This window comes from Prosopis cineraria, unplaced genomic scaffold, assembly GCF_029017545.1.
Source record: "Prosopis cineraria cultivar Desert tree isolate PC_DT_omini unplaced genomic scaffold, ASM2901754v1 PC14, whole genome shotgun sequence".
Classification (NCBI taxonomy): Eukaryota; Viridiplantae; Streptophyta; class Magnoliopsida; order Fabales; family Fabaceae; genus Prosopis; species Prosopis cineraria.
In genome coordinates, this window is record NW_026555345.1 from 23,989,105 (window position 1) to 24,011,501 (window position 22,397).

The 22,397-nt window shown below is 35.8% G+C and overlaps 4 protein-coding genes across 8 annotated transcripts; 3 read left to right on the forward strand and 1 right to left on the reverse strand.

Annotated features, from left to right (window-relative positions):
- The first annotated feature begins 1,821 nt into the window (after positions 1-1,821).
- On the forward strand, positions 1,822-9,055 carry LOC129293096 (uncharacterized). 2 transcript variants are annotated; one of them, XM_054930900.1, is made up of 7 exons: positions 1,822-2,060; positions 2,324-2,825; positions 2,935-3,043; positions 3,292-3,415; positions 3,959-4,708; positions 5,474-7,379; positions 8,224-9,055. In XM_054930900.1, the coding sequence occupies exons 2-7, from the start codon at positions 2,630-2,632 to the stop codon at positions 8,652-8,654; spliced, it is 3,516 nt and encodes a 1,171-aa protein (XP_054786875.1). In that variant the 5' UTR covers positions 1,822-2,060; positions 2,324-2,629; the 3' UTR covers positions 8,655-9,055. The 2 variants fall into 2 exon arrangements, with proteins under 2 accessions (XP_054786875.1, XP_054786876.1); XM_054930901.1 differs by having other exon boundaries at positions 1,823-2,060; positions 5,495-7,379.
- A 3,212-nt stretch (positions 9,056-12,267) lies between these two features.
- LOC129293237 (uncharacterized) lies at positions 12,268-14,803 on the forward strand. The gene is made up of 5 exons (XM_054931078.1): positions 12,268-12,668; positions 13,200-13,356; positions 13,515-13,565; positions 13,670-13,762; positions 14,417-14,803. The coding sequence occupies exons 1-5, from the start codon at positions 12,547-12,549 to the stop codon at positions 14,480-14,482; spliced, it is 489 nt and encodes a 162-aa protein (XP_054787053.1). The 5' UTR covers positions 12,268-12,546; the 3' UTR covers positions 14,483-14,803.
- A 761-nt stretch (positions 14,804-15,564) lies between these two features.
- On the reverse strand, positions 15,565-21,980 carry LOC129293864 (uncharacterized). Of its 4 annotated transcripts, none has more exons than XM_054931981.1 (14): positions 21,823-21,980; positions 21,418-21,533; positions 21,145-21,333; positions 20,770-21,033; positions 20,039-20,121; positions 19,824-19,959; positions 19,123-19,610; positions 18,973-19,020; positions 17,762-17,936; positions 17,092-17,204; positions 16,907-17,003; positions 16,581-16,740; positions 16,247-16,394; positions 15,565-16,080 (listed from the first exon to the last, which is right to left on the reverse strand). In XM_054931981.1, exons 4-14 carry the CDS (start codon positions 20,969-20,971, stop codon positions 15,682-15,684), a joined length of 2,049 nt encoding a protein of 682 aa, XP_054787956.1. In that variant the 5' UTR covers positions 20,972-21,033; positions 21,145-21,333; positions 21,418-21,533; positions 21,823-21,980; the 3' UTR covers positions 15,565-15,681. The 4 variants fall into 4 exon arrangements, with proteins under 4 accessions (XP_054787956.1, XP_054787953.1, XP_054787954.1 ...); XM_054931978.1 differs by having other exon boundaries at positions 16,581-16,800; XM_054931979.1 differs by lacking the exons at positions 21,145-21,333; positions 21,418-21,533 and having other exon boundaries at positions 16,581-16,800.
- LOC129293865 (uncharacterized) lies at positions 17,968-18,845 on the forward strand. The gene has a single exon (XM_054931982.1). It carries the CDS (start codon positions 17,991-17,993, stop codon positions 18,843-18,845), a length of 855 nt encoding a protein of 284 aa, XP_054787957.1. The 5' UTR covers positions 17,968-17,990.
- Positions 21,981-22,397: the final 417 nt, after the last annotated feature.

The window sequence follows — 22,397 nt, forward strand, 5'->3', positions numbered from 1 at the left end:
AAGAGATTTTATTTTTATTTTTTCTTAATTTAATTATAAAAACTATAAGGGAAAAAAAAAACAGTAAGTGTACAAAACAACGTTGTTAATTAAATAAGTTTAGAACCAAATGAATGAGCTGTAGAGGATATAGATGATGAAATTCAAATGATTAGCGTGAGGGCTTTTGATATATCCTTTTGTCTCACCCACCAATTAAAGTGACATAATAATAATTCCATAATTAATCTCTGGATTAGCTCGTAGTCCAGACACACAAACAGCTAGCAATTAGCTAATTATAACGTAGTTGTTATGTTGACATTTTCTTTCTATGTCCCACGTAACGCCTTTCTTTTTCTTTCCTTTGTTCTCAAGTTTCTTTCTTAATTTTCGTTGGCTATTTTTTTTTGTTCTTGGAACTTATATGTTTTTGGACAACATTACTTGTGTATACTCTCTCTTCTGTCTCTGTCATAAGGTCCTCTCAACTATTTTATTAAAATTAAAGGATGATAATTAACTCATTAAATATGTTTTAAAATAAAATAATTTTTTAAATTTATCCCTATTAAAACTAAAAAGAGAGAGACATTGTATAGTATATATGATAAGCCATAACATTAAATTTATAATAGAGATAAAATTAAAAAATAGTAATAAATAACTCTCTATATGCTTTATATTAAAAACTAAAAAATCATTTTAAAAACTGCCATATAATAAAGTCTTTATGAAATATACATTACATAGCTTACTCATTATTGCAACAATTGTTTTTTGTCATTGGAAAGAGACTCAGAGGCTCCAAATATGACTAATTAGGACACATTGCTTGTTTAACATGTTAAGCTCACCAAAATGATACCTTTGACTGTGATTGTTCAATGCATTTGGTTTTAGACAGTTTGGCTAATCATCACTTGTGTGTGTAAGTTTTTTTTTTTTTTTTTAAGAAAGAGACTTTTTATTCTAAAATTTTTTCAAAATTCAAAATAAAATTATATGATTCATAAAATTGTGTCTGATTTATTCTCTTTTTATATCATCCTTTTCTTTTTTCGATCTCTTTGAATATATTTTAATTACTAAATCAAACATTAGATTAATAAAAGAAGAGTTTATGTTGATTTTTTTTTTTATTTGGACAGAAATTGAGAATAGCATTTTTGTACGAAAAACAGTAAGTGATGGCAATCAATTTCAATTTCAAAGCCATTGCTTGTACAACGACCAACCTCTGCTTTAAAAGTTGGAACACAATTGGACATTAAATGATCTCACGCATGTCTTGAACCATACCAATTATAAAGTGGTGACCAAAAACATACCAATTATAATTGTAAAGTGAAATCATATAGGGCTTTTAATAAAAATTTTGAATGTTTCAACAAGTATATGATTGCAGGCCAAAAAAAGTACATGATTAGAAATGACATGTTATATGGCGATAAACAAAAGAAATGACATGTTAGATATAAATTTAACGCTATTTCGGTAGGAAATTTAACATTTTTTAATAAGATGAGAATGTAAACGGAGGAAAAAGGAGACTAATATTTTAAAGTTCTATCTTGTAAATAGATCCAGAAATAATATGAAATAAATAATTTATATATAGATACCCATATTCTGATATGCTGTATTATTTCTTACATCAAAAATTAATTTTTAAATTTTACATTTTAGATAAATTAATATAAATTTAAATGAAAACTACAGTATAAGCGTTGTATTTTTTTTTAAAAGAATGCTTGTTATTGGGGAAAGGCGCAAATCAGACGACAGCAACAAAAGGTTTTGGATATTCTTAATTTTCACTTCTAAATTGTTTTTTAGCAAATAGAAGAGAGAATGCCAGAAAATTTTCGGTTTGTTGCAACCGTCCGATTGCTCTAAAGCTCCGATCTGTACTTTGGTTGCCACTTTCAGTCTACGAATGCTATAGATCCGATTGTCTGAAACTAAATTCGTCGCATTGTAATTGGCATTCGAGCTCTGTTTTATCTTCGAACTTGGGATCCTAAGCGCACTCTTTGAGCTTCCATTCCGTGTTTGAAGCAATTTGAATTGGGAAATTGGTAAGTCAAGTCCTATCTACTGCTTTTTAATGGGGGTTTTTACTATGCACTTTGAACTTCAATGCTCACTTAATGGGTAGTGAAGTTGAATTTTTGTTTGACTTGGACCTTCTTTTCAATGACGATAGTGCAAATTGTGATCTGCAATTGGCAAATGTTCTAGGGTTTCTGACTTTTAGGACACTTACAGAACGAATTTGTCAATTTGGTTTCGGATATTTGTTACATTTGGCTTTTAAGACATTGCTTTATGAATGGTACAGTCACTCCCGTCGTATTGCATGCTTCCTTGCGTTCTTGCAAGATATGCGGTCCAGTCGACTCGATCACTCTAAGTGTGAAGTCAATCCGTGTTTGGATTGAATTAAACTAAAGCTCGAGAAGACAGCAAATGCCGTACAAGTTTGAATACGATTGCTGCCCAAACTGATTGCTGGGGCTTGAATTCCCAGTGAGCTTGAGCTATATGTCAATTCTGGGTTGCACTCTAGTGTTCTGTAGGTTATCGATTTTGGGTTGTATGGAGAGCTCTAGGTGACATTTCTCTAATACAATCTTGGGTGGTGGAAATGCCTCCTTCCCCAGCATTGAGATTCTCTCCCGGAAGAGAGCCAAAAACAATCAGTCACAAGCGTGGGCGCAGTCTTGAAGGTGGATTGCTCTATAGGGAGAAAGATGATGATCTTGCTTTGTTCAATGAAATGCAGTCCAGAGAATCAGAGAATTTTTTGCTTCAGTCATCAGATAACCTTGAAGACCAATTCTGTAATTTTCTTCAAGGCACCCTAAAAGAAAATTTTATATGTTCTTGGTACATTTTTTCTTGAGTGATAATGATGCATATCTCCTTTTTGTCTTAAACTTTAATTTACAGCTGTGAAGTTGAGGCATTTTTCTGATGTTAAGCTTGGGATCTCCATTCCTGGTCGAGGAGAAAGCAGTGGATTGCTTAATGCAGATGGTGACAAGAATGACTATGACTGGTGTGTAGTGTTTTCCACCCTTTTGGATTTATTTTTTTTCAGGGTTAAATGATGTTTTATGATGCAATCCTATACATGATTCAAAAGCCAAGCATTTGTAGTCATCATTATTCCACTTCAGTACATATATTTTTAGTTGGCCAATAGTTCAACTATTTTTAGTGGCTTGAGACTTTGATGTGCATAAAGTTATCTCTGGTTTGCAATGCTTAGTTTGCTAATACGTTCTTTGTTTATTATTTTTCAAGGTTACTGACACCCCCAGACACACCACTGTTTCCTTCATTGGATGATGATGAGCCACATCCAATCAATGCTGCAAGCAGAGGAAGGCCTCAGAGTAAACCTATTTCCATATCAAGATCTTCTACGGTAAGCTTTTGAATCTGATTATATAGTTATGCATAGTTATGTATTCTTTCCATTTCAAATAAATCTTCTTGAAGCATTGGAAGTAATGTAAAATAGGGAGGGGGAAGGGGAGAGAGAAGGGGAAGGAGGGAGAAATAGAAAGAAAGGAGAGAGAGAAAATAGAGAGAATTGAGGGAGAAAAGAAGAACTTGAAGGAGAGAGCGAACACAATTTTCATTTTTATTCAATTCATCAAAAAAGGTCTGGCAACTAAAGAAAAACCTTAGAGTTATTTATAAAGCCCTAGGCATAATTATTTAAAATAATAAAATCTAGATCTAGAATAATCCTAAAAAGATATGATAATGATAAGATGAAGTAATTCGTATTAAATCCTAATTAATCCTTGTTGAAAATAAATATAAAACATATCTTGATATCCTTATTTAAATAAAATATCCTAATCAATTATTGCACGGCAATAATAAAATAATCTTAATTATCCTTAATTCAGTATTCCATCAGGAAGTCTTTTATCTCATATTGGATGTTAACCTCTTTCAGATGGAAAGAAGTCGCAGAAGTAGCAGGGGTAGTGCAAGTCCAAATCGCCTTAGCCCATCTCCTCGTACTGGAAATAATGCATCCCAGTCAAGGGCTGGACCATCATCAGTGTCCAATTCCAGCCCAACTCAAAATTTGCGCCATGCTACTCCATCAAGAAGACCATCTACTCCTCCAAATAAGCCTTCAACACCTGCACCGAGGTCCTCTACTCCTACTCCTAGGAGGATGAGCACTGGCTCCAATGGTCCTGTAGTTTCATCAGGAGTCAGGGGAACTTCTCCAGTCAAGACAAGTCGTGGAAACTCTGCTTCACCAAAGATAAGGGCATGGCAAACTAACATTCCTGGTTTCTCCTCTGAAGCTCCCCCAAATCTTCGAACTTCTCTGGCTGACAGACCAGCATCATATGTAAGGGGTTCATCACCCGCGTCCAGGAATGGAAAGGATTCTACTGCTAAATACAGTAGGCAGTCAATGTCTCCAACTGCTTCTAGAAGTAGTAGCTCATTTCGTAGTCATGATAGAGACCAATTTAGCTCACGCAGCAAAGGTTCTATTGCATCATCTGGTGATGATGAAACTGACTCTATACAGTCCATCCAAGTGGGTAGTTTAGACTGGCTAAATTCGAGAAGGAGTGGCTCATTTATAAATAACAGAACTCCTGCCATTTCCAAGAAGACAGCCAAAATGGTTTCGCCAAATTCTGCTCCAAAAAGATCATTTGACTCTGCCCTTCGCCAAATGGTATTTTAATGTTTGATTTACTTAAACTAATATACTTTCAGCTCTTTATGGTATGCTGCCAGATTTGTTGACAAGCAATTTTGATGTGTGTTTAATTCATAAGTTTCCATGCCATTAGAAGATCAATTAGTCTGGATATGCATCCTTGTAGTTCCTGGGTCTCTTACCCACTTATACATGCATGTGCTCATGTGAGCATGCACACACACATAATTTCTCTTTAGGAATGCTTTGCTACAAAAATGCTCTCTATTTAAACTGAAGTTATCAATGATAAAGTGTACTCATTCAATTTGTAATTCTATCTGGATGCCAATAAAGGGAAGTTTGCAAAAGTTCGTTTTATGTGTAAAATGATTTCAGATACAATCCTGAATTTAGCTAAAATTTTCAGTTTCAATGTTGATATTGGATGCCTGATATCTCCTGGATGTATTTAATTGTACAATATATGATACGTCAACTACTCTTCGTAATTGATTTCAAAGTAATCAATGATGAAGATTGAATTTATTGTTGCACTAAAGTGAGATGCCTGATCAAGCATGAGCTATTAGTGTTTTCTCTTGGTTCACACATGTGATAATTATAGTGCCAGATATGCTTATAAAATGTTTGGTGAGAGATTAATTAGAAAATATTTGGTGTTAATCTATTGGATCCAGATCTAGATGTTTGCAATGTCTTCTCATCTCTCTTTAGCACGATTTTTTTATTGAATGTGTGTTAATTGTTGATAGTAATCAAAATTCTAACTCATTTTAGACACCATTCAATGTTGTGCAGGATCGAAAAAGTCCTCAGAACATGTTCAGGCCGCTTTTGTCTAGTGTGCCGAGTACTACCTTTTATGCTGGAAAAGCAAATTCTGCCCGTAATAATTCTCTGGTATCTAGGAATTCCTCTATCACAACAAGCAGCAATGCAAGCTCTGATCAAGGTACAAGTGTTGCACATGATACTGAAGGGAGTGATCACAACCAAGATGATGGGGCAAGTGAAGCTGAGAAAATACCATATCCTGACATACATGAAGAAGTATTTGCCTTTGATAAGGATGATATAATAAATGCCAACACTGGGCATGAGATTGCCAATGAATCAGTTGATATACATCATAATGAAAGTAAAGGTTATAAGATTGATCATGATCCCACTATATCTGAAGATTCTTTTTATCACAGTATTGCCACTACAACCATTGAAAGTTCAGAAACTTCCGATGTCAAAAATGGGATTTTGGAAACTGATAATTTTGAAAATGCAGCAATCTGTTCTCAGTGTGGTTGCCGATATCAGGCCTCTGATCAAACAGAGAAGGATGTTAGGCTTTGTCCAGAATGCAGAGGGAAATACACACTGCTGAGAGTCATCCCCCAGGAGACAGTTTTGGCAGTCACTGAAGACTCTTCAATGTTTTCTACAAATGTGTCCATTGAAGAAAAACCAGTAGCTGAAACTGATAAATTAATGGTTGATTGTGAATTGCCTCAAGATACCAATGTGGATTCGAGCTTTCCTCCTGGTGAGAGAGATGCTGAGCATAGCCAAACTTCATACAATAAGCTAATCCAGGATCAGTCACTACAAATTCCTCCTCCAAGCTCACCAGCAGAGGGAAGTGGCTGGATGCCCACCAACCAGTCAAACATGGACCAATCAGAAGTTGATTGCAGAAATCCTTATAGTAATGTTGGGGACCGGCAGTTGTCTCACCACAATGATCGTCCAAATTCAAAAATGGACCTCTTGGGAGGTACTGGCATATCTGTATTGCTGAGGAGGTCAAGCAGCAACAAAGGACCGGTAGTTCAGGGCAGGACTTTTACTGCGACAACCATATCCTATGATGATATCTCTCTTGCGAGAGGAAGTGTAAACAGTATCAGAAGTTCCACTGGGTATGGAAGTTATTCTGCCTCATCATCAGTTGATTTTAGCCCGGCGAAAAAAATGGACTCCAGTGTGCAACGACAGTCAAGTGGCAGGAAGTTGGATGTAGACGCTGGACATGAAATAAGGATCAAGCATGAACGTAGTGGGTCATCTTTTTCTGGAACTTCAAACTATACTCATCATGGAGTAGATCTTGCAACACAAGAGACAGAATATGACATTACAGAACAGATACCTATAATTTCAGAAGTGAAAGCTCCGGAAAATTTAGTGACTGATGTAACTGATGCTTCTCCTATGGATTCAGCAATTGAGGAAAATAAATTTGAGTATCACGATGGTGGTGCAGATGCTTGTAATTCAGAATTACTGAGCCAGGCTGTTGGTGTTCAGCCTGATGGCAGTTCAATGGCATTATTTCGAAATCCTGGGGATTGTTCTGATGAAAATGTTGACAATCATTCAAATAATGCTAGGAATCTCTCAAATATAGAAGCAGCAGTTATGGCTCCAGGGTTATCCATTGATGAGGAATCTGATGTGCAGTGTGCTAATCTTGATGGATCGGATGCTTTGCCTGCCACCAACATTTTGACATCTACAGAATCCGAAGTTGAAAGGGAAGTTTCTTGTCAGAATAATCCTGGTGTTGGAGAGGATGATCCATCCCAGATATCAAAACGTGCTGTGAATGATTGTCAGGAATCTTCTATTGCAAATCCTGGTGATACCTCTTTTCCTGATACCAACACATCTGAGTGCTCCCATGGTATAGGTATGACATCTACTGTATTAAAATCCCTGGTAATTAAAATTTTTCACACACTTCTCACTCTCTTCTCTCAGATTTGTCCTTGCCTATGCAATCACCAGATCACCCCACTCCATACAGTTTTTTTGCTCTGATTTTGAACGATTTGATGAGATATGTAAATGATATATGGCGACAATAAATTCTAGTCCATTTTCATTATCTTGTATAGTAAGCTTCTGAACTCCCAAGATCAGGATTGTCAGGGGAAGAGTCTAAATTATTGAAAAGATTGTTTCTTGATTTGCTCTCTGCGATTCTTAATTTGGTAAAATAAGTGGCAATAAATGGTGTGCTATATGACTACTTGTATATATTTTTTTGTATGCTTGAGCAGCTGAGCTAATCCTTATTGCTTCTGAAAGTTGGTAAGAATGGGTTTGCCTTCAGTATTAATTTGCAGGCCATTTATACTTTAGTCACATGCATGCAACTTCTGAAATGACAAGAATATTTTCTCTTGTATTCTTAATGTTGTTTTCTTTCTTACAAGTTTTCATATTCAAGGTTGAAAATTTGTGAGTCTAATGCATTTTGAAAGTCTTGCTCGTTTGTTGCTTTCCATTGGTCCACTCAATGGAATTGAGGAAGGATTCACTGTTTGCTTGCCATTTTTAGTTCATGTCTCCAGCATATTACGGTTAAAATATGTTAATCATCCATGCAGACGTGTGAATTTTTCTAGTTGAGGAGAATAGTGTCACTTCATTTTTTTCTCTTGTGAAGCAGATACTTCTCTTTTAACTGCATTTTACCTCCACTACTTGTAAACTATACTCTCTGATAGATTTCCATTGCTTCATGACAGACGAATCAACAGTTACAGTGGAGTATCCAGGTGGAGGCAACCCTAGAAGCCTGACTCTGGAAGAGGCAACTGATGTAATACTATTTTGCAGTTCCATTGTCCATGACCTTGCATATCAGGCTGCGACAGTAGCAATGGAAAAGGAAAGCTCCGACCCATTGGAAGGTTCTAAACCAACTGTGACTATACCAGAGACGCCCAAAGCCAATAGTAGGAAGGGTTTGCGTAGCCGAGCTGTTTTCAGGCACACATTGAAATCCCAGAAGGCAAGGGAGAGGAAAGTGGAAACTGATGTCAAATCCCCCGGTGGCGAGACTGAGAAAGATGAAGTTGTCGATGAGTCTTTCAAACACAATGCCGGGCTTCCTAACAAGGTGGACAGCATGAAGCCTCCGAAGGTTGAATCGAAGTGTAATTGCACCATAATGTGAGAGTTCATTGTTTCGGGTTGTGCTTAAAATTCGCACCAGCATTTCCGCTCTTCCCTTTGGCTGGTTTGTATAGATCTTTGCCTCATGCTTGTTTGAAGGCCGTTTGTGATAACAGCCATGTTCATGTTGGTCCGACATATTTTGTAAGAAATGTCACATTGTGCTTGACATAATTGTAAAGTTACATATTTTCCGCTTCCTTTTTTTTCGGTTCGTAGGCCATAGATAGGTTTTAGGAGCATTTGGAGAAGTCTGCTCCCTCTAATTGCTGCATTCTTGTTATTTGATTTCCATCTCACTGAAGGTGATCCATCAGTGCAAGTGTGAAGTAGAACTCACCAATTCATATTCGTTAAGATCGTGAAAGCCATAATGACTTCATTACAACTACAAGTGGTTTATCTATTGTGTCAATTACTTGTGCCCTGTGTTAATCCTTAATTTCTGTTACCCCAACGTATTTGTTTCTGAGGCTCTGTTTGTTTTGTAATATACTTTTAGAAAATTTTCCTTGGCAAGAAGGGTTATGATTGCTTTAATATAAGATTTTAAGTTTAAATTCATGTAAATGCTGAAAATACTTTTAAGAGTAACTTATTTGGAGCTCGAGCTGGCTTGAATTTAGATTAGTTAAAGTTCAATGTAACTTCAAACACTAGACTGGTTTGTTACAAAAACAATGGGGGATTACGAGGAAAATGTTAAGAAATCCACATCAAAAAGGAGGAAGGACGAAACTTGTAGGGTTTTATTCACAACATGTTTGCATATATGGCAAAATGTGCAATGCCAAGTTTGTTTTTTTTTTTTTTGGTGATCATATTAAAATGTTAACCTTCAATTAGTTAACATTTAATTACATTTTCCTTTCCTCTTAAAAAAGATTAAATATATGATTTGGTCTTTCTCCATAATTTAATAACCTTAGATTTATTTTTAGAAGTCAATATAAAAATATAAAATCTATAATAAGTTGTGATATTCACAAACTGAACACACACTATTTCATAAGGAAAAAATTCTTTCGTTTTTTTTTATGAACCTGAAAATTTTCTCTAGTTGACTTCTCATAATTTGTAACTCACCGTATGTTATAAATCAAATTATATATTTATTTCACTTTAAATAATAAATTTGATTTTTGTGTTGTGACCTATTAGCTTCAAGTGATATGAAGGAATAAATTTAAAGACAAGAGAATAAGAGTATATTTTATAAAAGAATTATATTTCTACACTTTAAATGTTCTGTTAGATAATCATAACACTTACTCAGAGAAGATCCATTATCTATATGCAGGTGAAAAAACAAGGAGTAAAGATGACCTGAATTTTGAAAATTTTGATATTATGAGTTATTAGCTAATAATCAGCAATGTTAGTGACATAGACTTTTTTTTTTTTTTGGGGGGGGGGGGGGGAGTATGTTAGTGACATAGGCATAGTTCAGCAAAATGAGGACTAAGTGGAAGCATTTAAAGCGTGTATTCATGTCTCTGCTATCAAAGCTTTTTCTTTTTCCCCAGCTAAAATTAGTATCTCGTAGTAATTTCATACAAAAAAGTTACATGTCATATATGAAAAATATGCTTGAACACGAATTAAATCTGTCCAATTTTTGACTTCCAGATAATCGAAAAAATTCCGAGAAGAACTAAAGATCTTTACTCTTTATCAAACACTAGTAAATTAATTCTAGTAATTTGTGTACATGTCTCTTTGGATGTTTTCCAGTTGGATCCCACGGAGATATGTCAACTTATAAAGAAATATATATATATATATATATATATTATTTATTGCCAGTAATACATTATTTTTTTAAAAAAATATTTTTATATTATAAAATACATTTTAATTTAATTATCAGATAATATTATATCATGCAATTTAGTATTTATAGGGCTATACTACCCTGTTTGTTGTTTTGCTTAATATTAAAACCATGAAAATTGATTAATTTTTTTCTTTTAAAAAAACCACATATATTACAAGTTAATTCCAGATTCCAACACAAAACCTTTTTTAAAGGAGGGAAGTGGTACAACTAAGAAAGCTTAATTAAATTAATAAAGATGAAACTCTAATACTAAGGCCTTTGGATGGTTTCCAAGCAAGCTATCTATGTGAAGACTATATTAATGAAAAATTTATAAATACTTTTTGCAAATACTTTAATGGTAGGATGATAAAGAAATTTTAAAAGGATCAATTAATTTAAATTAGGTCTCAAGTGTTAAATTTCATGAATTTATAACTCAATTTCTTAATTTTATAATTTTATTATAATGAATTTGCAACTTGTATTTTAAATTTTAACAAAAAAATAATTGTTTATTCTTTAACCACGTTGAAATTTAAAAAATAAGTTATAAATTCATTACAATATAATTGTAAAATTAAGAGATTGAGTTATAAATTTTTAAAATTTAACATTTAAAACTTAACTTAAATTAATTAATTCTTTTAGGATCTCTTTGTCATTCTCTCTACTTTAAATCACAAGATCCATCCTCATTTTATAAGTTATTTAAGTTTTGCTTATAAAAAAAGAAAAAAAAACATTGCCCAACTAAAAGAGTTAATTTAAAAAGCTTCACCGGCATTCCTCCACTAGTTTTGGATTGAGCTGAAATAGAACGAAATGAAGGAACCAAAAGAAAAAAATCTAAAATAGAAGAAAAATCTAACATTAGAGCATATTGTCACGGGTTGAGAGTCTGGCGCAGCACACGGCGCCCGTGCGGCGTCCTGGAGGACCCCCATAATCCTCAGGACAAGCCTTACCACGTACGGATCACACTGGTTTCGCCCTGCCATGGGCTCATCAGGGAGGCGGCACTAGCCCCCGACCAGTTGTGCACACAGTCCGAAGACTGAGGCAGAACACCCCCAATGCTAATGTCGCCCCCTTTACCCATATTGTGCGAGGCTAACCAGCGGACCGTTCATTATCTTGGTCTTTACACGGTCACGGAAATATCATCCGTGACATTCTCCCACACCCAATCTAGCACGCCCTCGTGCTAGGGGAGAACGACTCCGCCCAAGGATCGTACGTACAGTACTACCACAAACACATCAACTTACTTGCTGAGTGGCCACCCGAATCCTGTACTCTTCGGACCCACTCGCACCCGCGAGCCAACAGGAGTGGAGTCGACAAACGGCCAACCTTCCCGCCCGAGTCCCCACTTTTGGACCCACCTGCTCGGAGGCCTTTCTGGAGCAGTGCCGAGGCCGACCAGTCCCAACGTGGGACCCCACGCGCACACGACAGTAAAGTACGTCCTGCTCTGATACCACTCTGTCACGGGCTGAGAGTCTGGCGCAGCACACGGCGCCCGTGCGGCGTCCTGGAGGACCCCCATAATCCTCAGGACAAGCCTTACCACGTACGGATCACACTGGTTTCGCCCTGCCATGGGCTCATCAGGGAGGCGGCACTAGCCCCCGACCAGTTGTGCACACAGTCCGAAGACTGAGGCAGAACACCCCAATGCTAATGTCGCCCCCTTTACCCATATTGTGCGAGGCTAACCAGCGGACCGTTCATTATCTTGGTCTTTACACAGTCACGGAAATATTATCCGTGACAATATGCTAGATTCTAGATGGCTGATGAGAACAAGGGAGGCATATTCAGTTCAAAAAAGCTATGACTGTTAGTTAGATATGAGAACGTTGGAGAAATGACTACTCTCTTCCAACAAACCTACAAGAAACTCTCAAGAGCTTCGTGCTTTTTTCTCTCTTCATAATTCTCATCTTCTCAACTTCGCTGCCTGAAACGCCGCCTCACATAAATCTCAAAGCATTCCCAAGCTTTTGCCGCAGAAAATCAAATCTGAAATTGACCAAATCGGTGGAGAAGATTAAAGCGAAGGAAAGCTATGGATGAGGCAGTCTTCACTCATGCTTCATCTTCGCCCTCCTCAATCATCGCGAATTACCCTCTGATATCTGCCTTCGTCGCTTTCGTCGTCGCTCAATCCACCAAGTTCTTCTCCGTTTGGTTGGTTTTCCTGCTTGATTGCTTTTGTTACCTACGAAACCATATTCTTATGCCGTAAGTGGATCAGGGCAAGCTCAATGAACTACAAAATAAAATAAAAATAACAATAAAGGGCAAAAAAAGAAAAAAAAAAACTCGGATGCTTTGGTGTATATAGCTTGATTATCTTGTTACGATTTTGAGACTAGTAATAATTGAAGCTAAGGATACTGAAACAACTGGTGCAATTCTTCAAGTTCCAAAAATTTCTGTGTGATGTTTGCGCGTGTGCGGCTTTTAGTAATTTTTTAAAGAAAACGGTTGGTAATGGGAATTAAATACCAAACCGGGTGTGCTCAATGACGTGGATCTGTTCTTTGTAAAGTTTAACTGTTAATTGACTTTATTTTTTTTGACTTGTAACTTGGTGATTTTCTCTGATGAATTACAAATTCTCAGTTCCAACCTAGACACATGAAGAAACTGTTTCTCTGGTCTCTATCGTTACCGTGTGGTTCATCCTAAGAGTTTTAATGTTTCATAGATTTACAGGTTTAAGGAGAGAAGATGTGATCTCAAGCAGCTTGTTGGTTCTGGCGGAATGCCATCTTCTCATTCGGCAACTGTAACTGCTCTTGCTGCAGCTATTGGATTCCAGGAAGGCTTAGGAGGATCTCTGTTTGCCATTGCTTTACTCTTGGCTTGTATTGTACGATTTTTCTCTTAAATTCTTCACATTAATCTATATTGAGGTGTTACAAAGAAGTTTTCAGTTGATTTATTTACTATATGCTGTCACAAGAAACTGAAGCTATAAGAATGGTCCGCATATTGGGATAATATTGAAGATTTTGAGATTGATGGCAGGTAATGTATGATGCCACTGGTGTAAGATTACAAGCAGGACGCCAAGCAGAGGTTTGATTTCTCATTTCTCTTTTTCTCATTTTGACATAGCATTATTTCTTTACTTATCTGTGTTTGCCGGTTTATGCTTATTTTAAATGACTCAATGATCCCAGGTTTTGAACCAAATTATATATGAACTTCCTGATGAGCATCCTCTGGCTGAGAGGATACCACTTCGTGAACTTCTTGGTCACACTCCCGTTCAGGTTCCCCATTCTGCATTAGATCGATTCATATAATTATGTGATAGGCCAAAGAATATTATTACAACGGATACTTGTTCACATGATAATTTTGGATATTATTCTGCGTCAACTAATCAAGATTGATTTCAGTATAATTACCGATGACCATATTATCCCCTCGACTAATAATTGCTGTCACAAAATAGTGACTGCAAAATGCTAAGTGCTGAGGTTTTAGCAGGTTTAAATGCATTACTTCAGAACGTTCATAATATAGTGCCTGTATGATCAAAACAGCATGCTAAAATGATATATAGGCTTTGTAAGATAGTCCATTTTTTTATCTTGTTTCTAAATGGAGCTAAAGTTCTATCAAATAAAGGTTGAAGGTATTTTTGTTCCAAAATGACCCTCAAAGATCAAAGGTAGAAAGGAAGGGAAGGTAGTTCTTTCCTCTTTCAAAAAAATTGATGTACTTTATAATCATTGTGCCTTTCTATTACTTTCTTTTTATTCAAGTATATAAGAGATATTTTACATTTAAAAAATTTCTGCTTTATTTTTTTCCTTATTTCATTCCATTATACATAGCAAAAGACTCAAGAAAAATCTTCCTTTAAACTATCATTCTATTATCAGTAGTTTTCTGTCTTGACATTCCGATTCATCCTGTAGGTCATTGTGGGTGGGATACTTGGACTCATCATAGCAGCTATTGGACATCTAATAACCATAACCTAATTAGTCAAACTTGAGGAAGCCGGCATCCATAATCGCGCAGTTTAGTTCATCTCCCAGTACAGTGCCTTTCTTCAGGCTCAAGTGTACATTTTCTTGCACTTGACCTTCTCTAGCAGTTACAGGAGTTGATTGCAGTTCTAGTCAAAGGGAAGCTTCTGTCCTTCGGAATCATTCAGTTGCCAATATACTTGAGATATTTCAGAATCCCTAACACGTTATTCGATCAAGTTACTTTTCCTTTCAGTTGCCCCAGTTATATGTAACAATTTAAATACATAGGCTATCCCCAAATTTATTTATATAATCTTCCGATTTCACAGAGATTGAGCTAAGTAAGTTTTTAGCATCATACTCTTTCCATTTCACGGTGATGTAACTTCCACTCATTTTCAACCTCTTGTAAAGAGCAAAACATACACTATCCCCTCAACACCAACATCCAAACCCAACCTGCCCATGATTTTTTTTTTTTTTTGTTTTTTTAAGTGTGGGGAGGGGGAAGAAGAAAGAGAAAAGGGAAGTAATAGAACAGGGACTTAGGAATAGTTCAATTAAATAAAGCCAATAGAACTTACAAAACACCAATACTTCACAAAAATTAACGCATTTGTATCTAATACGTATTCAACATGATGCAGGTATGACACTTCATTATACATATCATATATTCCAACATTTGCATTATGCTTATATATATATATATATATATAATTTTTTTTCATAATACTTAAAAATAAAAAAAACTTGATATTTTGGTTGATTGTTAAAAATACCCTTATATTATTTTAGAAATACCTGTTTAAAAATTAAGACACCTAAATCTATATCAAAAAATGTTAAAATATGTATTGTATACATTCTCTTGCTCGTATTTTAAAATTTTAAAAATTGCCATATAAAATTGAATGCAATACACGTGCCAGTAACAGTGTCTCAGAATGGAACCCATACCTTCTTTTCGGGGAAGAATTGGAAAAGGATTTATCCCTATAGATATGGCGTATCAGACAGGATACAGGACTAGCATTGATACGCATACATCAAATAGACACATCAGACGGAAGTAGGAACTTACCAGCAAATAAAAAAACATTCCGCTCATATTAACCAATGTTCAATATCATTGTTACGTCGGATACACCTTGCATCAATAAAATTGCTGAAATTATACAGAATCATGTATTAATTCATTATTTTTTTTAGATTATCCCCAATACTATAGAAAAGATTCTCTGCATTTCCACTATGGGGTCCCCAGTAAGTCCTGAACTTGTACGCCACGCAATGTGTTCATCAGGTCTAACTAAAATAGCTCCACTTTCCTTCATTTGACACATCTTCCACCAATTTGAAGTTGATGGCTTATCAACTTCAACGACATCTACATAATTCTCCCAAGGTGAAAGTGCCGCCTTACTACCTTCATTGAGCCGTTCAACAGAACCACTAGACCAGATAACACAGACTTTGACCAAAATTTGGCGTTCCTCTGCCACCTTAAGCGCCGAACGAGCAAGATGGTAAGATTCCTTCACAGGAGCTATGAGGAGAAGGAACTCAACTTTGTCTCCGGACACAAGATCTAGAGTTGAAACATTCTACAAAACAAGCCCTACATTTTAAGACAACTAAAAAAAGCAAGTCTATAGACTGTATGCTGTGTGAGCCAATGAAAACCCAATAGTGTAATTAAGCCCAACAAATTATTAGTATGAAATATAACATAATTATAAAGTATATTAATAATTTAATATTGATACAAACCTTATTCATTTTATTTACCCTCACATACATGTGGGGCAATCTTGATCCTGGATGGGCTGAGGGAATGTAGTCCCTCCGACGACCTGTAGACAATTGTGGAGTAGACTCTAAATTATTACTCTCTTCCACAATTGCTCCTTGTAGGTATCTAAATCCAGAAATGAGAGTTAGATGGGAGTCCTCAAATGCTTGATCATCTCATTTAAATAAACAGGAGTATGATTACATGTGCTAAGCACAAGTTCAATCTAATCAACTTAAATACAAAAATAAAAAAATAAAAAAATAAAAAACTGAAATTAAAATAGAGGAAAGGAAATTAATGGTAATATACCTGAAACCAAGATCTTCAGCAGGGAATTGGAGTTGAAGGCTTTTTCCTTCTTCAAATATATTCCTTAACTTAGCCAGCCTTGAGGATCCAACTGGATTACTTTCATTTAGGATAGTTTTTGATAGCTGTGCTCGACCAATTGCAAAAAGTCCTTCCAAAGCTACCTTCCGTAATCCATGTGGTAAAATGAAACCAGGCCCAGTATTAATTAATCTATGTACTGAAAATAGAAGAAAAGAATTAAAAATAATATAGAGTAGAGAGTTAACAATTGTTTATAATAATTAATTGTTGATAAAGAAAGGCATCCAACTACTTGTGAGTACCTGAGTTTGCAACAGTGGGATCAAGACCAAGTGCTGAAGGAACTGCCATGGCAGCCTTGTAATTTTTAAGGCTCAACTCCGTATTGAATATGGCAATCTGACAGTATTTAACAGCTATAATGGTCCGCCCAGCTTTCAAATAAATATACATGAATGGTAAAGGGAAAAGAAGATAAAAGTACTACCGGTCTACGCTCAGTTTCATATGTATTTAGTAATGAAGATGGTGCAGTACCCTTTATCACAGCAGCTATTTTCCAGGCAAGATTATGGACATCCTGAATGCCAGTATTCATTCCTGCAGGTCATGGACGGAATTTTTGCATCAGACTGCTTTCTATTAGATAAATAAAACAACATTAACTCTTAACTACGTTATTTGTGTTTATAAAGCTCATTACTTTACCATGACATTTATAACTGAGGGCTAAAAACATAGCCCACATAACATCACATATTTCGATCCACTTAGCATTCTTGAGAAAACTTGTATAAGCGCACTCTTGTTCAGTCACTTCAAAAAAAATTTAGAAAATACGTGCAGCTTTTAAGAAGATTTTATGACATAATGCTAATATATAATCCTGGTTAACAAACACTTTAAGTACATCATCAGTGTCTTCTTCCTTGACAAACAGACATGTCTGATATGGCTAGGCCACCATGCCATAAACAATAGACACTATCTTATTCCAATAGAACATTTCCCATTTACTTGTGTGACAGGAAAGACTTCTAGCCATGTTCATAATCTGTGCTAATTGACTTTCACCACCTCATTTGTATAGATGCAAAGTAATATTGAACATACACCAGTAGACTTTTACTGTTGCTTAAAGATATAGAACTACAAACCAAATCCACCAGCAGGAGGAAATCGATGGGCAGCATCACCAGCAAGAAATATTTTGTTTCCAAAACATATAAACTTCTCAGCAACTTCAGCATGCATAGCCCATGGCCTTATGTCAATTACATTTATGTCACCAAGTTGCTGACCAACCAGTTTGCTGATTAACTTCTCACATGCCTACTACAATTGAGTCCATTTCAGAATATTTCATGCTACACTTGATAACATCAAATGTCAAGAAAAAACATGCATATCAGTCACATTCCAATCAGACAAAGATTTAAATTTAGCATATTTAAATTAATGCATCTCTTCGCGGATGATATAGTTCTTATAGCAGAGACAAGAGAAGAGGTTAATTGCAAACTTGAGTTATGGAGGAGGACATTGGAGTCGAAAGGTTTTCGTCTGAGTAGAAGTAAGACGGAATATTTATATTGTAAATTTGGTAAAAGACTATTCGAAAATAATTTGAAAGTGAAATTGGGAGATCAAATCATACCTCAAGTGGAAAAGTTTAGATATTTGGGAGCCATTATTCAAAATGATGGCGAAATCAGTGGAGATATTTCACATAGAATTCAAGCTGGGTGGTTTAATTGGAGAAAAGCTAAAGGAGTTATTTGTGACCGTAAGGTGCCTAATAAACTTAAAGGAAAGTTTTATCGTACTGCTATCAGACCGGCAATGTTATATAGTAGTGAATGCTGGGCTCTAACGGGACAGCAAGAGCATAAAGTTGGAGTAGCAGAGATGAGAATGTTACGATGGATGTGCGGACATACACGTAAAGATAAAATTCGAAATGAGCACATACGTGAAAAAGTGAGGGTGGCACCTATTGAGGAAAAAATGGTAGAAAATCGGTTGAGATGGTTTGGGCATGTACAAAGAAGACCAAGGGAGGCACCAGTGAGAAGAGTGGAACATATAACTTTGAGTCCGATTAAGAGAGGTAGAGGAAGGCCTAAGAGAACACTCTTGGAAGTTGTTGAACGTGATCTCTTAATTAATAATATTTCTAAAAGATTAATAAATGATAGAGCACAATGGCGTCTTGCAATCCATGTAGCCGACCCCACCTAGTGGGATAAAGGCTTGTTGTTGTTGTTGTTGTTGTTGTTGTAAATTAATGCATCACCGTAAGATAAACTTTTTCAAGCATAAGTAAACTACATCCAGTCAATTAACCATCTAAACTGAATGGAGATACCTTTGAGCTGAAGTCCTCAATTGTTTGCTGAGGTGGATAAAATGGCATCTGTGATTAGCACAACAAAAATCTTACTTTTGATATATATGGAATTTAGAAGTTTGTGAGACAATGTAGTCATATTCAAACATTGACAGCAGCATGTTATACCTGCAATACAAATTCCCCTTGCCTGAGATCATGAGCAACAAGAACCCCAATGGCTTCAGAATTGAAGATGAAAAAAAGCATGCCAGGATTCTCCTTAAGCAAATACTGCCCAAGGTCTTTGCTCAAAAAATGGACACTGACAAGCTTCTGCAAGTCTGTCTCACCTCTCATTTGTATTCCTACAAGCTTTCTCACAGTGCTTCCTGCACCATCTGTACCAACAAGGATGTTACAATGGATTTTCTTCTCCGCGTACTGCCCTTTATTCATCAAAGATGCAGTTACAGTAACAAAATCATTGTTTGCATCAATAGATACACACTCATGACCCATCAGTATTTTCATTTCATGGGACCGTTCACTTCCTTCTGAGCTTTCAGGTGCACATATTTGGAAGTCTAGAGCCTCAAGCTGCCTAACTAGTAAAGAATTCAGCTTGTACTGTGAGAAGTGTGCAACAGAGACTGGGCTGATAACATGCTCAAGATCTGTATAAGCAAAAAATTATATGAATCTTCCCAGGCTTACTTTTTTTTGTGGGTAACATTACAACGCTTAATATTGACCAGAAAGAACACGATCTTATAGTATATTGGCTGGCAGCAATTTATATATAAAAAATATGTCAAAATTTCACATAAAAATTAAGCTTCCTATTGCCATCAGATACAAAAGCAGGATCCCAGACCACAGAATAGCACCTTGAGGTTGGATGTGATCCACTGATCCAAGAATTGAACCAGAGAGCGAAGTACAGTATACAAACTTCCTCCATAAATCCACAGGTGGTTGAGAGCTTTGGATTTCTTCAACAAGGCCATCAATTTTGCGGAATATCTGAGGTGACACTTTGGTCAAAACTAATGCTTTTGCATGGGGGAAAATTTAAGAGAGAATCTTGCAACAAGAATTTAACCTCCATGGATCGATTGTTAATGAAGTGTGCTTGTGGATGTTTAGAAAATGTAGTGTTTCTCTCCAAAACTGCACATTTAATCCCTACAATGTAACAAAAAGAGTTATATATCTTAAACAGTCATTCAGCTTGAATGAGTGCAGGGTTAATATAAAATTACACAACAACAACAACAAGAAGCCTTATCCCACTAGATAGGATTGGCTACATGGATTGCACAACATCATTATGCAAATGACGTTGTTATATAATGGTTGTGCAAATGACAAACAATTATATAAATGGAAAAAAAATTCATTACGGTCATCATGAATCAGAAACAATTAAAAAATGTGCCAGTGAGTAATTATTGATAATAATTAACAAGAAACCAAACACAACCATTATTAAGACAATTCTTGGCACCAAAAATATAAATCACAGGGAAGAAAACCATTGTTAATAAAACGCCAAATAATCTTATCACAATTGATGTAGGGTCCTCAAATAAGCTGGCACAAACATATCAATGCATCATAATGTGGATACATTTTAATGATCACAAACTATATATTTTGCGATAAACCTTGAATTCAGTGCTAAAAACAGTTGATGCACAAATTTGACAATGCCCTTTTAAAAAAGACTACATTACAATAGTATCAACTGAAACTTTGGCAGCTAATACAGTCTGACAATCAAACCAAGAAATGGGCAAATTATAAACAGCAATGCTTTAACTTCACTAGTACCTAATTTAGTTAGAAGAATAGAGAGAACAAGACCGACAGGTCCAGCACCAATGACCAAAACTGGAAGCACTGCATCTCTGTCATTGAAGAGCTCAGACTTCGAGAACCCTCTACTTTGGATGTGCTGAAGTGTGTATACTCTGTTTCTAGTTTTAGCCTTGAATGGGCAGTTATAACTCTTTATAAACCTTAATAATCCCATTACCAACAAACTGCAATTCAGGCTCAGCTATTCCCTGAGATAATTGAAGTTTGAAATATGATCTGAAAAGGAGGAGTAAAACAATCATAAATAAATGAACGAAACAAGCAAGAGTTAAGGGATTTTATTCATCTTTTCTGATAAATTAGAGTTTAGTGCATATGTAATAGTACCGGTTTAAATATCAAGCAACCATAAGCCAACACAATAACATTTGGTTTCTTTGCACTTCATAGTGCTTCTTTTTCATCGAAATCGTTGATTTCACCCTACATTACATAGGAAGCCACGGGTCTAGCGTTACTTTACTGAATCTGGATTGGGAAGACCGATCTGCTGCTTGCACTTGTTGTACATGAGCTCTACCAAAGGCAACAAGAAAACCGTAAAAGGTTGCAGCCCTATTTTCATTAAGAACCCTGACATATATTATTTAATGGACTCACCTATGGGATGGCCCCGTGGTGAGCAAGATGTCCACGTTTATGGAGAAAAAGATGAACATTCGCCTAACTAAAACTAAATCCGGAATACGTGGCTTCTTGTACATCGATAGAACCAACTGCTAGGGGATGAAAAAGCAGCTCAGGGATGCAGAGAAACCAAAAACACAACGAAAGTGGAAGAGGGGGGAAATGAATGGGTGCTAATCCATTCAGCTAGGATGAATTATCAGACTTATGGTATCATGAATATAAAGGCCCAAACGCCATTTCAAAACGTACAAATTATGCAAACTCATGCCAATGATAGGAAGAAAATGCAGCAATAATGTAAATAACATGTAATTTTCTTTTGTGATTGCAAAGAGGTGGAGGCTCGAATCTCATGTAGAATGGAAATATACTTACACACACAAGAGAGCAAACAAGCTTACGAAAGTCCACTAGCTGCGTTGGGTTTCCTGAGAGAGGAACGATCCAGAAGGCGACACGAGACCACCTGAACGAGCGCCAAACTTTCACGACTTGATGGACATGGAATTGGAAAAGAAAATGAAATCCTTCAACTCTTCAAGTTTCTTCCGCACCGTTAGAACTGTTAATCCTTTATATATAGAACCGCTGAAAAAAGACTAACGGTGTTAAGAAACACGTTGGCAGTGATAATAAAACGGAAAAGAAATTAGGCAAAAGAATGAATTACTCCAATAAAATTATCTATAAAATAATTATAAATATCAATTTAAATATTTATAAATAAAAAATTAAATTAACAGCTAATTATTATACTTAAAATTTAAATATTATATTTTATGATTAAAATTTTTAAATTTATAATTATTTAAATTGATAATTATAATTATTTTTTAAAAAAAAATCATCAAAAGCTTAAATGTTCTTTGAAAAATTATCTTTGTTAAAATTAAGCCAATTGTATCTGATCCATATATCCCTACCGCTGCAATCTCCCTTGGGGCAGTTGG